This window comes from Falco rusticolus, chromosome 8 (genome assembly GCF_015220075.1).
Source record: "Falco rusticolus isolate bFalRus1 chromosome 8, bFalRus1.pri, whole genome shotgun sequence".
Lineage (NCBI taxonomy): Eukaryota > Metazoa > Chordata > Aves > Falconiformes > Falconidae > Falco > Falco rusticolus.
Window position 1 is genome coordinate 59,767,154 of NC_051194.1, and position 15,057 is coordinate 59,782,210.

Consider the following 15,057-nt stretch of genomic DNA (forward strand, 5'->3'; position numbering starts at 1 on the left):
TGTGAAAGGTTAAAAGTGGGGCAAAAAGGGCGAGTTTTGGATAGAGTCCCTACCACAGGTGCAGCGGGAGGGTTGCAGACCCCAGGGTGTGGCCCAGGGGGGAGATGAGCCCCAGCCCTGCAGGGTGGGATGCTTCGGCAGGGCTTTGGCCAGCCTGAGTGGGGCTGATTGGGTTGGGCGGGGAACGCCCTCACACGGTCACCGCTCCAACTTCCTTCTTTCTGCCCCAGCCGACTGTACGACAGAAGTAGGAAGGAAGGATTGGGGTGCATCGCAAGGCTCCGGATGCCCAGCTGCTTTTCCCAGCCAAGCCTGAGAAGCTGAGACCATCCTCGTCCCAGCCCCAGCACGGGACGGAAGAGAGGGCTTGATGCGAGGCAAGTACAGCATCTCCATTTTCTTTGCTTCTGTTCCTCCTTTCTAAGGGGGAAGCAGCCCGGGCGACAAGGTGGTTTTGTAACTCTGGTGTTTCCAGTGAATTTGTTTTATAATTCCTGATCTAAGCTCTGGCTGCTCAAGTCTTTAGACAGGTTTCAGGCAGCTTGGCGCAGTGTCCTTGCCACATGCAGCACACCATGGCTGTCAGCCTACGCAGCCTTTGCAGGGGCAGCTTGCCTGGTCTGTAATGGCTTTGCTTTGGGAGTTAGGATTAAGCTTGGAACTGCACGTGGTTATCAGGGGGAAGGTGTCAGACCCCCCCAAAATACCTTTTGTCGCCACCCTGCAGGCCTGGAGGGCAGAGCAGAGAGGGTGCAGTGTGCTCCCCCTGCACCCTGGCTCATGGCGCTGGGAGCGCAGCCATGTCTGGGTGCCCGCCGGCAGCACCAGGCAAGCGCCAGGGCAGGGGGGCTGTGTCGGCTCCCCTCCTGGGACCCCCCTCTTCCTCATGGGATCCTGTACAAGCACCCGCCGCCGGCTGCAGGATGTGATGGTGCGGAGGGGAAGGGGGAGCTGGCATGGTGGCGTGGCGAGAGACTGGGGGGATGGCTGCCAAGGGGGGGCTTAGTGGGGTGCCACTGCCAGCATGCTGGCACAGGGACCTCCCTGGAGGTCTCAGCACCCTGTGGGCCTAGGAGAAGAGCTGGGAGAGGGAGTGAGAGCCTCGCTGTTCTCATCTATCTATCTGTGTGCTGTACACATCAAATACTCTGCTGATGACCATTGAAAACGCCTGGCAGTGGCAGGCACGGCAGCAGTGGCTGCGGGCAAGCTAACCCCAGATAAAGGAGGCCCTTCCCAAAGTCTCTGTGGCTTTTGGATGCAGGCAAAATGCAGGGCACACCCCAAGTGAAAGGGAAAGCAGCCTGATACCTGTTTCCAATGCTTTTTCGAATGCCACAGCCCCGGCTCCGTGCCGCCCAAGCAGGTGAAAAGCAAACACATGAACACTTGCAGAGGCGTCATGCTCTGCGGCCGGCGTGGATGCCTGTATGTGGCTTCTGCAAGGTGTGGGAAGGCTGTAAATGGTGCATTTTGCTGTTATGGCTGTCACATCCTGCTTCACACAGTGGTTTTGCGCTTTTTCTGTCCTCATCTCGGTCCTGTTTCAATCGCAACAGATCTCAGCATGCTGGAGAGCACAGTGCAGGGTGATTTATTTTCTCAGGGAAAGACGTAGTCGAGTTGCCACGAGGATGGTGGTGAGAAGGGGTCCCTCCTTTGCTCCCACGAAGCAGGAGCTCTGCCAGCTTCAGGGGACAGGCTGTGGGCAGGTCTCTGCTCAGGCCAGGGACTCTGTCCTGCATCTCTGCCAACCCAGCAGCCATCACAGCATCCCTGCTGGGTTCAGCCAAGGGGTGATGCCCACTGGAGATGAGACATAAGAAATGGCTTCTCTGCTCTTAAAACCCCCAGACTACCCAGGGCAGGGCAGCTGGCAGGGCTGCCCCTTGCTACTCAAATAGGGCTCTCACCCAGGGAGACCCAACAGCACAAACCCCCACCCTCCCGGGACAGGGTGAGGGTCCCACAGGTGCCCAGGGACTTTGGCGCTCAGAGCCAAATAGGTGCCACAGAGCAGGGGCTTGGTGCGCATGGGGGAATGCTCATCCCACACACCTGTCCTCTGCAGGTACTGGAGGCTTCTGGAAGGAAATATATATAAAATATATACTTATTTCCTATAATAGAACATAGGAAAAAATATATATTCCTTTTGTATCTATTAAAGTAATTATATATATTTATATATTTTTTATATTTTTCTGTTATTTATATATATATATATAAAAATACATATAGACTGAGTGTGTATACATATATCCTGAGTGTGATACTCTGCACAGAGGGCGTTTTAGCCAGCAGAAAGCCCTGCATATGGCTGTGTGCCTTGATGGGAGCTACTTGCATCACACAACCAAACAATAGAAGAAATGGCCACAAGCCAAGGGACATCCAGACTCCCGTCCTTGCTGTACCCTGCTCCTCTCATTTACCACCCAAGCATGGGGGCTGGGGCAGCCCAGAGCTGGGGGGGAAGGAGCAGCACTGCTGGGTGTGATACCCGGCGTCTCTGTCACGGCGTGATGGTGACGCAGCACCGGGGATGCTTGGGAGCGTGGAGGAAGCACCCAGGGGCACCAAGGTGGAGGCATTGACACTAGTGGCACCTCACCATTATGGTGCAGATGGTGCAGATGGATGGTGCAGATGCCTCAGGAGTCCTCCCAGGATGCTGGGCACCAGAGCATGTCCTCCCATTTTGCAGGAAAACAGATGTTTAGCAAAGCACTGTAAGGGCAGTTGAGGCTAACAGGCTGTGCTGTTGAACACTCATCTTATTTATAGCAACGAGACCTCTGCTAGCATCAAAACTTCCCCTTCTGCCCTATTTATAAATCGCAGCTCACCCCTCCATGCTGCACAGCAGCCTGTCCATCCCACTGACATCCCCAGCACCCTGAGGAACTGGCATGCCCCAGCTCTGCTCCCTGCCCACACGTGGGACAGCACTCAGGCGTTCCCTCGTGCACCTTCCCCGAGGCTGCCTTCACCTTCCCTGGCTCGCAGACCCTTCAGGAGCATCTTGCCCTGCCAGAGCCATGCCAAGGATACAGCATACAGCAGGCGAGAGTTGCTCCATGGATGGAGTGCCCTGGTGGCTTCTGCAAAGGGCTCCTGGTGAAGAAAAGCCCTGGTTCCGAGCCACCCAAGGCATGTGGTGAGGAGATCAGTGCTCAGGGCCCAGGGGGACCCCACTCCTGGGGTGCAGTCTTCTCCCCGCGATGCCACCGTGCAGCCCTGGCCAGGGAGCAGAGCCCGGTGGCAGCACACCCTGTCCCTAGCCAGGGCGCTCGCTCTCAGCACCTCGCTCCCCACCCCAGGATGGAGGTGGTTGTAAAGCTCTGCACTTATGCTCCTTCACACCCGGGCAGGAGGATGGACTGCGTGCATCTCTCTGCATACCTTAATTTATGGAAAAAAGGAAAAAGACACCCCAACATCCCAGGCAGAACACACTCAGGAGAACAGCATCCAGGACTGGTGGTGGCAGTGCAAGTGTGGGACTGAGCGGAAGGGATCGTCAAGGCGGTTGGAGAAAACGCTGCTGAGGCTCATGTCTGGGCCCTGCTGATGCTGAGAGTCAGATTGAAAACCTGCTGTCCCCTCCTCCGAAAGCTGTAAGGAGTCAGCCAAAAGCAGAAGCCCCATTTGTTCTCTTGGGAAGTCGCCCTACATCATGTATACACTCATCCACTCACATAGCAGTGAAAAATTTCCCTCCACAGCAGAAGACAAGAAATGGTGAGCTTGCTTCTGCTCTCTCCCCTAGTGTGAGGGTGTGCCTTACATGCTCGCAACATGGGAAAAGAAACAACTTTGGGGATCAGAGAGACATCCAAATCCAGCCCATGAAACGGACCCTGCACTACATAACTCAATAGCAGCCAGAGCTGGAGGTCTGCCAAGGTTCCCACTTTAGTTCCGGGTTTTGGGAGCTTTTTTAAAACCTAGTTTTAATTGCAAACTTGCTTTATTTTATGAGATGCGCCTGTAAGCACAAACCTCTAACCTGCAGCCAGGATGAGAAGCTTTTAGAGCCTTGGTCCACCCCGTTGCTGCCCCACACCTTGGCATGGCAGTTGGAATTAAACACTTGGAAACATTGGGCAGGTGGGATGGCAGGAGCTCATCCAGCCTATGAGTTTGTGTGGGAACTTCTAGCTTGTAGAAGAGCTGGAGCCTAATTATGCATGTTTAGGGTGTCAGTCAGCTCCATGAAACGAAGGGCGGGAGGGGCTCTTCTCTCCTGCCAGCAGCAGAAACTCTTGCTGGACAAAATCCTGTTTCCCTGACCCCGTTTTTTTTGGAGGGTTTTGCAGAAATATGAGCTCAGACTATTTTCAGCATCCCTGGGGCACTACTAATTAACTAGACATGGGTGGCAAAGCAGATGCAAGCAGTGATCAATAACAAATGAAGCGCATAAGTACAGCTGAGAGTGCAGCAAATGTGGTCATGCTGGAGCCAGCTGTGCCTCGGAGTGCGATGCTGATCTTGGAGGACCTCTCAGGTCCTGGCACGGGTCACCAGATGCATCCTGGGCACAGGGCACCACAGACGAAATGAGAGTCATTTCCCAGAAAGGTGATCCCAGGAGTGTCCAGCAGGGATCTGGTGTCCACTCTGCCTTGATAAGGGCTTTTACTGTTAAGATTTATTTATTTCTTTATTAACTTTAAGAGTTTCTACCTGTTGTGTGCAAGCTCAAACAATGCTAGCACAATTTGGAGGTGGCAAAAATGTGTTGGGCCAGCTAAGCATGGCAGGCGTGTCTTACGCAGGCAGGGTTGTTGCAGCTGTGATGACTAAGAACTAACCAAAGCGGACTGTGGTGGTAGAGGGAGACGTCCAGAGGATGTCCTTGTGAAAAAGGGCTCTGTCCACCCACAACAGGATGGTTGTGGGCCAGACACAGCAGAGTGTGCTCTTGGGCCACGTCACCATGAGGGTTTGAGTAACTGCAGATGTGCCTCCTGTTGCCTGTGCAGCTTGCGGCCCAAGGCTGCAGACCTTCACACCCAGGTGGCCCCTGCCCAAATCACTGGTGGCAACCAGCCTTAGCTGTCCTGCCACATCCCCGACTCGGAATGACAGCTGGGCACCAAACCTCGCTGTGCTAATGTCACTGAAATGACACCTGTCAACATACCTAGACCTTTTTTGTGGCCTCGAGAGGAGACCGTACCTTCTTTCAAGGCTGACCACTGTCATCCTTTGCTTGTCTGGTATCTTGCAGACATTGGTGAGCCGAGAAAGGACATCCTGATGTCTCAGAAGGGGATCTAAACAGCCCTGCATACCAACCTGGCCACAGTGCCCTTTGAAGGTTTCCCATGTTTCTATTTCACTCTGAGCTGTTAACCTGGCAGGTTCACAGGAGGGGGTGACGGTGCTTGGTGAAGGTGGCAGGACCCAGGGGGTGGCTGGTTGCTTGCTCAGGGCAGCGTCAGAGCTGTTTCAAAACCGATGACCTTTTTTTCAGCTGTTGTGTCTAATACTGCTAAAAAGGGCAACGTTTGTTGTTGCTTCGAGCTTTCTTATTCCTTTTTCTTCTTCTTACAGATTCCTCTTTTCTCACTTCCCCATGTGTATCCGTGTTGCAAGGCCACTAGTCTGGTGCCTTTTCCTCCAGGGCTGTACCAGGGGCAAGGCGTTACGAGAAATGATGGTGTTAATGACCATGATCTCATTGACACCACAGGAAGAACACTGAAAGATTACTCCCGGAGAGTGATTTAGCCAACTTTACGGGTAGCATAAATTTCTGGGATCAGGAGATGTGCTTTGGGGCAAGAGGCGAGTAGTGTGAGCCACGAGAACAAGCACTGGGAGAACGTGCTTGTGAAGGACAGGGTCTCCATCATGCTCTGAAACGCTGGTGTAACCGAGGATAGCAAGCGCCTGTGGGGTTTGGGGTGCTGGGAGTCCTCCCCTGCAGGCTGGTAAGAAACACACAGCCACCTCCCCAGCCCTGGGCTCACAGCCCCCACCCATGGCATCACGTCCTGGCCCCCTCCCCTGAATCCACCACCCCCTCCTTCTTCCCCACCCTGCGCATTGTGCAAGAGCCAGCCTGGCGGTTGCCACACCAGCAGACTGGCCCTACCACGCGGTGCGAGCCAGCCTCTGCGCTCCCCTTGGTGACAGGACTGCGGCTGTCCTAGGGTGTCGGTCACCTGTGTTGGGATGTGGCATACCCTTGCTTGTTGGGATCCCTCAGCAGGAAATCTTAGATTAATTCTCTACATGAAATACTTCACTTCCTTGATGAATCAGTTAAATGTAAACCAAGTAGTAATAGACTTTTTTGCCATGTATCTAGCACACCATGCTAGTTAATCAATAGAAACGTTTTTCTGTTAATTTTTATTCCAGTTCCGTTCAAATATAGCTCAATGCAGAAGCTGAAAAAACTCACATCTAGTAAAAACTAAGTGCAGTTGTTGAGATTTTCCAGTGTCTCGTAGATACAATCTATAGGTTGAAGAGCCTGGATAAATACTGCATCAAGCTTCGCAGCAGTTCAGCTGACCGCAGAGCAGTACAGTGCAAGTTCCGGCTCTGCTGACTTCCGTCTGTAGGCCAAAAGCTATATTTATTGGAAACCAACTTATTTTTGTAAGAGCACACAAGCACCCACCCTGAGTCAGCCCACGCACCCGGGGTGCCCTGCCCTGGCCCTGGCTGCCCGAGTCCCCTGGCTGCCATAGCGTCACCTCTCAGGCTCTGCCCACAGTGGGATGGCTGCAGGAAGGGCACGTCCCCCTGGGGCCACTGCCCTCTGCGGCCACTTTCTACAGGGTTCAAGGGCTTACCTTCCCTGTGGCTGCCGTGCTTCGGGTGGTCACAGGGATGCTTTTTGTCTTACAGAAAATGTTGCGTGACTGCTGCCTCCGGCTACCGGTGGTGACCTGCGTGCTGCTGCTGGTGGTGACAGGTGAGCCAGATGTGCCCTTCCTCCCAGCACCTTACGTGGGCTGTGAAATAGGGGGGGAACACAGATGCTGCCCAGCAGTAGGGGGAATGTGGCATTGAGAGGTGTGCAAGGGCTAGATCCTGCATTTCCCAGGAGCTGGAGCTAACTCAAGGCAGCCCAGCTGAGGGGCAGCAAGGCAGGTGAAGGACCCTGCCAGAGTCCCCAGCCTGGGTTTTATAGGCAGGGTCGGCTCGGGGTGTCAGAGCATCCCGTGGCTGCTGTTGCTGCACACCGGCCTCCCCCGAGCACCTCCCATACCAACTCTGTCTTCTCTCCATTTCAGCCTTTGCCATGGAGTGCCCCAAGATCAAGGTGGGGACGTGCAAGGACTGCATCCAGTCTGGTCCCGGCTGTGCCTGGTGCAAGGAGCCGGTAGGTCCATGCAGCCTCTGGTGCTGTCAGTCCCCAGCAGCCGGCTAACAAGCAGCAGGATGGTCACCCTGCCCACCCGGCTCTGCCTGCGGTGGAGGGGGAAGACTGTATCTGGGGAGGGTTTCATGTCCTACATGGTGGATGGGGCCAGGAAGGAACTGTCAGACAGCACCCTTCAACCTTCCTTTCTCCATCAATACCCTAGAGATCTGGTTTGGGACCTGGGTCATCTTGTAATGAGCTCATTCACATCCTACTCCTCTGATATTTTCCCTGCTGGTGTTGCAACACGCAGAGTTTCACCAAAGCCGGTGAGCCAGACTCCATCCGCTGTGACACCGTCGAGCAGCTGCAGCAGAAGGGATGCCCACCCAACAAGATAGAGTTTCCAGCCAACGTTATTACAAGAACACAGGACAGTCCCTTGAGCAACGACATACAGCTGACTCCCCAGGAGGTGCACCTGAAACTGAGGATAGGTACAGTCTGCCTGGCGTTCCCGGTTCCTCTCACCCGCAGGTTCAGGTTCAGCTGGGACGCAGCAGCATGTCACAGCCCACCTTCCTTCCCATTTTCTTTAGAAAAAGAGGAGGATCCCAGCTGGGGGTGGGCTATGGGGTAAGGTGTGAAGCTGGTTCTGACATCCCTGTCCCGCAGACCAGCCTGCTATATTTGAGGTGAAGTTTCGCCGCGCCACGGGGTACCCCATTGATCTCTACTACCTCATGGACCTCTCCTACTCCATGTTGGATGACCTGGAGAAGGTGAAGAAGCTGGGAGGGGAGCTGCTCAGGGCATTGGAGAGCACCACCCCTTCTCGCCGCATAGGTGAGCCTGCCTCCGGCATGGGACCCCAGCACAGCTGTTTGCTGCTGGGAAGAGCCACGGGGCTGGAGTGGGACACAGGCAGAGTCCTCTGCCAGACTGGAGAGTGTGCCAGGGCAGGGGATGTGAGCACATGGGGGCCAGCAGATTGTCCGTGCCATGTGCTATGGGCATGCTTGCTGGTTCTTGCCCCTGACACTGCAATCTTGGATGCCCTAGGGTTTGGCTCCTTTGTGGACAAGACAGTGCTGCCCTTCGTGAACACGCACCCCGAGAAGCTGCAGAACCCCTGCCCCAACAAGGACGAGAAATGCCAGCCTCCCTTCGCCTTCAAACACATCCTCTCGCTGACCGACAATGCCAAGCAGTTTGAGAGCGAAGTGGGGAAGCAGTTCATCTCGGGGAACCTGGATGCCCCGGAGGGGGGGCTGGACGCCATGATGCAGGCAGCAGTGTGCGGGGTGAGTCCCTGCATCTGTCCTGCTGCTGGCAGCTATGTGCAGGCATGAGGGCTGTGACCTGCGCTCACAGACTGTCCCTCAGGAGGAGGGTCAGCTCTCCAGGTGGGCTCTGGAAGCCCATCGTGGGTAAGTCCTGATTCAGCAGCAGGGCAGGTTACTCGGGGGGTGGGGTGGGTATGAGAGAGCATCTTACTCCAGAGCCTCCTGACCCTGCTCTCCCCCACGCCCCCTGCCCCACGCTGTGGCTGACACAAGACTTTGGCAAAGGCCGTACCATGCTCGCTGGCACTGTCCCCCCAGACCAGCCAGGTGTCCGTGCCACTTGCAGGACTTGATCGGCTGGCGCAACGTGACCCGCTTGCTGGTGTATGCTACTGATGATGGCTTCCACTTCGCTGGTGATGGCAAACTTGGGGCCATCCTGACCCCCAATGATGGCCAGTGCCACTTGGAGGACAACATGTACAAGAAGAGCAATGAGTTTGTAAGTACCCAGAGGCTGCTCAGCAACTCTACACCTTCAGTCTTGCTCCCCCAGGCAGACAAAAAAAAAGTCACATAAAAAGGCTGTGGCTGAGACCACAGTGTCACCGTAATTGCCATAATTTGGGCCATGAAACACAAACTGTCACCCTTCTGCTGGAGGGGGAGATCGTGCTGAGTGCGGCATCCCTCTCCCACCTAGGACTACCCGTCTGTTGGCCAGCTGGTCCAGAAACTTGCCGAAAACAACATTCAGCCCATTTTTGCTGTCACCAGTAAGGTGCTGGATGTTTACAAGGTAAGGAGACTTCAGATGGTCTAGGTGCCTCCTGTCCCTCCCCAGGAGGACAGAAACATCTGTGCGTGTCCCATGCCACTGCCCCCTGCTCTGCCGTCACACAGGGGATACCGCTCACCTCTTTGCTCTCCGTTGGCAGAAACTCAGCGAGATGATCCCAAAGTCGGCGGTGGGAGAGCTGAATGAGGACTCCAGCAACATCATTGAACTCATCCAGGTGGCCTACAATGTAAGTGCTGGAGGAGGCTGTGTTCCGCCTGTCTGGCAGGGCTCGGAGCAGGGAAAGGTTTCCATCCTCGCTGTCAGAGAGCAGTTGGGACCAGGGCTTTGAGTACAGGACATGCTGAGTCCCTCTGCCCACAACAAGCAAGAGGTTCCCACCTCTTCATTGCCATCTCCTGCCTTTCCAGAAGCACCCCATGCAGCTGAGACCCCAGCCAGGGGTGCTTCCTGCCCCTATCCCCTGGGCTGGAGGGAAGCCCTGACCTGCAACCCCACACCCCCTTGCTTTGGTCTCCTCTTGGACTGATGGTGCTTTCTCCACCATTTCCCTACAGAACCTCTCCTCGCGGATCATCCTGGACCACTCCACCCTGCCAGATGTCCTGGAGGTCAAATATGACTCCTTATGTAGTAAGGACAAGGTCACTTTGGATGAAGAAAGAGGGCAGTGCGACAATGTCAAGATCAATGATGAGGTTCGTTCCCCCATACCGGCAACACCCCACAGCTCGTAAGGTTCCTGCTGCCCATCCTGTTTAACGGCAGGAACCCAGACGGTTGTTCCAGGCTTTCTATTTGCATGGATTTCATGCCAAGAGCATGCAAAAATGCTGCGGGATGGGGGAATCCTCCATTGTGCTGGATGTGTGTGCGCTCAGCCTGGGGCCACCTTCCAATTGCTGAAGTTAACCTGATGGCATCTGGCCCTTCTTTTTTTCTACTGCACTTTCTAGATTGTCTTCAAAGTGAAGGTCACAGCCAAGGAATGCATCAAAAGACAGTCCTTCACCATCCGGCCTCTGGGCTTCACAGACACCCTCACCGTCCACCTGGACAGCAACTGCGACTGCAACTGCAACGAACAGCCTGACCCGACCGCCTGCAGTGGGAAAGGCAGCGTCGTCTGTGGGATCTGCAGGTACCTGCTGTCTGCCCAAAACACTACTTCAAACACTGCCAGAGCTGGGGAGCTGCTGCGAGAGGGCCCTCAGGCTAAACCGAGGGCTTGACTCTGCAGCTTTGCACCAATTTTCTTATTCAGAGAGGTGGATTATGTCTGTGGAGGCAGGGGACACAATTAGCATTCTCTTATGTTGGTGGAGCCTCTGCTGCTTTCCTAAGGGCATCCACCCACCCATCTATCCAACTATGCACCCATCCATCCACCCACGCACCCATCCACCAACCCACCTACTGAGCAGACAGTTTTCTGCAGAAATCTCTCAAACCCCCACTTTCTGGTCTGCAGTTCACACAGGTCTTAAAGTGCAGTTATTGCTTCATGGACCCTCGGTGACAGGAAAACACTGGGTTTCCTCAGGAAATATTCTGATCTCCTTGGCAAGGGTTTGAAAATCATAAGTGTAACAATAATTTCCGGGCAACCGTTTGGTGTTGTAAATACGACTGGGGGAAAACCAGCATTTCTCAGGTTTCCTCCCAGTTGGTCACCCTTCTGCAGCATGGAGTTAGCACCAACACGTTGTGGTTGGGTTTCGGTGAGGCTGTCCCACATCTGCTCCAGTTCGGCTGAGGTCTGGGCTGTTCGCGTGCCCCACAGCACTTCTAGCGGCTGCTGACCTGGGCTCGCTTCTCTCTGACTGCAGCTGCAATTCGGGATACACGGGGAAGAACTGCGAGTGTGACACCAAAGGCAAGAGCAGCAAGGAGCTGGAGAGCAGCTGTCGGAAGGACAACAGCTCAGTCATCTGCTCGGGGCTGGGGGACTGCGTGTGTGGGCAGTGCATCTGCCACACCAGCGACACGCCCAACAAGCATATCTATGGCACCTTCTGCGAGTGCAACAACGTGAACTGCGAGTTCTACAATGGTGCCCCTTGCGGCGGCAGAGGTCTGCATGATGGGGTCTCCACCGGGGCATGGTTTAAAAAGGTTAAATCCCCAGGGAGATGCTGCATTTCCCTGGCAAAACCCAAGAAGCGGGTGGGTTTGAGGGTGCTGGGCCCCACCGCACCAGCCTGCAGGACATCCTTGGTCATCCCACGGAGGGTGGCACGGGGAGCATGGGGTGGGGGGTGTTTTCCAAGCATGGGCAGAGGGTGATGACCTGGCTGTCTGTAGGATCCTGATCTGAAAGATGTTTCCCCACAGAACGCGGGTTATGCGACTGTGGGGTGTGCAAGTGCATGGCCGAGTACCAGGGCAGCGCCTGCCAGTGCAAGAAATCAACAGAGGGATGCCTGAACATCCGCCGCAACGAGTGCAGCCACCGCGGGACCTGCCACTGCAACCGCTGCCAGTGCCAGGAGGGATACCAGCCCCCCTTCTGCCAGGAATGCCCCGTCTGCCCCTCGCCCTGCGGCAGATACGTGTGAGTGATGCGCACGGAGATGGCACGGGGGTCTGCGGGGATGCCCCCCACCTCCCGGGCGGGTGCAGGCGAGCCCTGCCTGTGGCCAAAGCCAGGCGAGAGGACCTCTGCCCCTGCAGAGGTGAGCTGTGTCTGCCTGTTTTGCAGCTCCTGCGTGGAGTGCAAGGCCTTCCAGAGTGGCCCCTTCGAGAAGAACTGCTCCCAGGCCTGCCCCAACATCCATGTCACCGAGGAGTTGACGGAGGTGAGCAGGCAGTGCAGGGAGAAGGACTCTCAGAACTGCTGGATCTCCTTCCACATGTTCCAGGAGGATGGTGACGAGATATACACTGTCACTGTCAATCCTGAAAAAGGTACCCCAGGCCTGCTCCTCTTGCCCCGCTGCAGGCAGGCTGCCAGCTCTGCCACGGCAGCCTCGCCGGGGGCCGCAGCCGGACACAACTCTCTGCCTGCCCCACAGAGTGCCCAGAGCCTCCCAACATTGCGCTGATCGTGGGCGGCACCGTCGCCGGCGTGGCCCTCATCGGCCTGCTGCTCCTGCTGATCTGGAAGCTCCTGACAGAGCTGTTTGACCGCCGGGAATACCGCCGGTTTGAGAAGGAGAAGTCCAAGGCCAAGTGGAACGATGTAAGAGAGCCCGTCCATGGCACTGGAGCGTGCCAGGATGCTCATGTACATGTGGTGGGGACACCTGGAGGGGACAGCCTCTCCAGAGGCAGCCGTGGCAGGCTGAGCTGTCCCCACCAGCTGCTTTCACAGCCTGGCTGGGTTTTGCAGGGGGCTGAAGCAGCCTGTGGGCTTTTCTGCCAACGCTGTCTGCGCTGCTGACGCTGGGAGGGGTGAGGTGGGTAACTGCTGGAAACCCGATACAGCACAACAATGTGGGCCTGTCACCTCTCTCCCTCCAGGCTGATAACCCCCTCTTCAAGAGTGCCACCACCACGGTCATGAACCCCAGGTTTAATGGGCAATGAAGCAGTGACACCTGGCAGCGCTAGGACCTGCCATTAAACAAGGAAATGCCAAGCTACAGAAATCCCAAACTAAGGCTCCCACCTCCTCTCCTTTACCCTGTTGGTTTTTTCTCCTTCTTCCAAGAGGCCGCCAGCACATCAGGTGCTGGCTTAGGGGCTGCACCACGCCTGACTCCTGGCACAGTGCTCAGCGGTTGGGTTAGCGGAGCTGAGAGAAGGGAACAGACACAGCTTCACCATGGATGGGACTGCAGAGCAGGGCACACCCAACAGCTCCTGTACTGGTTGCTGACCATCTCAGCTCCTGGTGCTAACTTTGCCTTCTGGCAGGAGGCTCGGACACCAAGCCCCAAAAACGGCTGAGTGCACAGGGTGCTTCCAGTTTTCATTTGGAGCGGGGATTTCAAAGCTGCCATTTCCCTCCTGCTCTAGCAGGATCTGCTCCCAGGCTGCTCAATGCCTTCCCTGCTGCACTGGTTTCCACCACTATGTTTGCACTAGTTTCTCAAGCCAAGTTGGATGTGGAGGGCCCTGCAGGCTGGTGGTCTGCTCTGGAGGTTGCAGTGAGCACTTGTACCCGAAGATAAAGAGCAGCTGAGGAACAGGCACTGAATCTTTTTTTCCAAGCCATCAGCTGATTCCTGGTGTCACTGCCCTTTCAGACCTACCTCGGGCAAGGTTCTTCTTGGGCTACTGCAAGCTTGCTTACCTCTACCTTGAGCCTTCTGCATGACAAGGAGCCAAAGGAGCAATTGTTTGGACTCTGAGATGTCGGCACCAAGCACGTGAAACTGCCTGCTGCTCAGAGCTGGGCCACAGCTCCTTCCACCACCCCCAGAGTGAGAGCTTTTTCCTGCTCTGCGAGCACTCAGACATGCCGAGGGCCAGGTATGCAAAAGGCCTGGCAATACTGGAGCATCTCCGGCTCAGCACTTTTCCAGACCGTGCACAGCAGCTAATTGCTCTTACACTGTGGAGTCATTGCCATGAAATAGCGGTACAATTCCATATTAGCTTTAAGTTTGGGAATAATTTGCAAATAGCTGTATTATGTCAACCTTCATTTGCTCTCTGAACAGGTTTAGCATCAATAAAAATTAATATATAAAGTAAATACATCTGGCCTACTTAGAATCAGGTGCAAGAGCAGCAGCTGAAGTGTTTGTTGGAGAAATTACAGCAAGATCCCGGCATTGCTGCCAGCATCTCCCACAGGTACAGTGCCTAGGAAAAATGCTGGCCAGAGAAACAAACAGTCTTCTACACTAATTTGCCGTTTACGTCCTGAAAAGTGCTCCTCTGCAAGCCAAAAATTACTCACAAAATGATGCAAACCAATTCTTGTCCCTGCCCATCTGCTGGCAGATAAACCTTACAGAACAGTGGCTGCACCGTGTCAGGTCAGGGGTTAATCTGGGCCATTTTGCTGTTTTTCAAGAGTGACTGTGAGGGTCTAGGGCAAGCTAAGAAGAAGGAAAGCGTGTCTGATGCTCCCCCCAGTACTGTCCTAGCCTGCAGCTATTTTTTGGCTCAAGGACCCCCAACTCAGTGTAGGTCCTGTGCATTCCCTGGCCAGCTGCACAAGGACACCAGCGGCACCCGTTAAGGGCTGTGGGTCTTGAATGCAATGCCCACCACCAGGGACCCAGGCAGGGGTCGTTGTTAGTCTCTTCATCTTCAAGTATCTCCCCTGTCAGCAGCTCCAGGTCTTACTGCTGGTGTAGCACGTGCAGTACAAGGACAACCCCATACATGCTTCGGAGGACAATCAGAGAAAACTGATGAGGGATCCAGAGTTCTTCAAAAAGAAATATGGTCAGTAGTTGCATTAGACAGAAGTATATGCTAGGACACGTGCAAGAGCCCAGAGGGAAAACAGTGAGCTAGGAGGGTCCTTCAGGCACTTGGTCTTGCTTTAGCCCAAAGGCTTGGTGGTCCCTCTGTGGAGACCCGCTTGCAAAAGTCAGAAGTATTTCTTAGCCAGGTGTGGAATGGCCCATTCTCCAGGCTTCAAGCACCGCCTCAGGGCAGCCTTTCTTAAAGCGGTTTCATTTCCACCAAGAGTAACTGAACTGTATTTTCTTTGACTTGGGGTGAGGAGGAAGCTGGCC

The 15,057-nt window shown here is 55.0% G+C and overlaps 1 protein-coding gene across 2 annotated transcripts; it reads left to right on the forward strand.

The window, feature by feature from the left end:
• The first annotated feature begins 207 nt into the window (after window positions 1–207).
• On the forward strand, window positions 208–14,060 carry ITGB2 (integrin subunit beta 2). Of its 2 annotated transcripts, none has more exons than XM_037397218.1 (16): window positions 208–377; window positions 6,874–6,940; window positions 7,263–7,351; window positions 7,647–7,830; window positions 8,009–8,179; window positions 8,396–8,637; window positions 8,966–9,121; window positions 9,323–9,418; window positions 9,558–9,647; window positions 9,976–10,116; window positions 10,375–10,559; window positions 11,248–11,492; window positions 11,753–11,972; window positions 12,120–12,325; window positions 12,433–12,599; window positions 12,881–14,060. In XM_037397218.1, the coding sequence occupies exons 2-16, from the start codon at window positions 6,877–6,879 to the stop codon at window positions 12,944–12,946; spliced, it is 2,322 nt and encodes a 773-aa protein (XP_037253115.1). In that variant the 5' UTR covers window positions 208–377; window positions 6,874–6,876; the 3' UTR covers window positions 12,947–14,060. The 2 variants fall into 2 exon arrangements, with proteins under 2 accessions (XP_037253115.1, XP_037253116.1); XM_037397219.1 differs by lacking the exon at window positions 208–377 and adding an exon at window positions 5,241–5,329.
• The last annotated feature ends 997 nt before the right edge of the window (window positions 14,061–15,057 follow it).

Excerpts from the sequence above, each read along its gene's own strand:
- ITGB2 (XM_037397218.1), top strand. The coding sequence starts at position 6,877 with ATGTTGCGTGACTGCTGCCTCCGGCTACCGGTGGTGACCTGCGTGCTG. Across the intron at positions 9,419-9,557 it reads AGGTGCTGGATGTTTACAAG|AAACTCAGCGAGATGATCCC; the intron begins GTAAGGAGACTT and ends CTCCGTTGGCAG. Across the intron at positions 9,648-9,975 it reads TCATCCAGGTGGCCTACAAT|AACCTCTCCTCGCGGATCAT; the intron begins GTAAGTGCTGGA and ends ATTTCCCTACAG.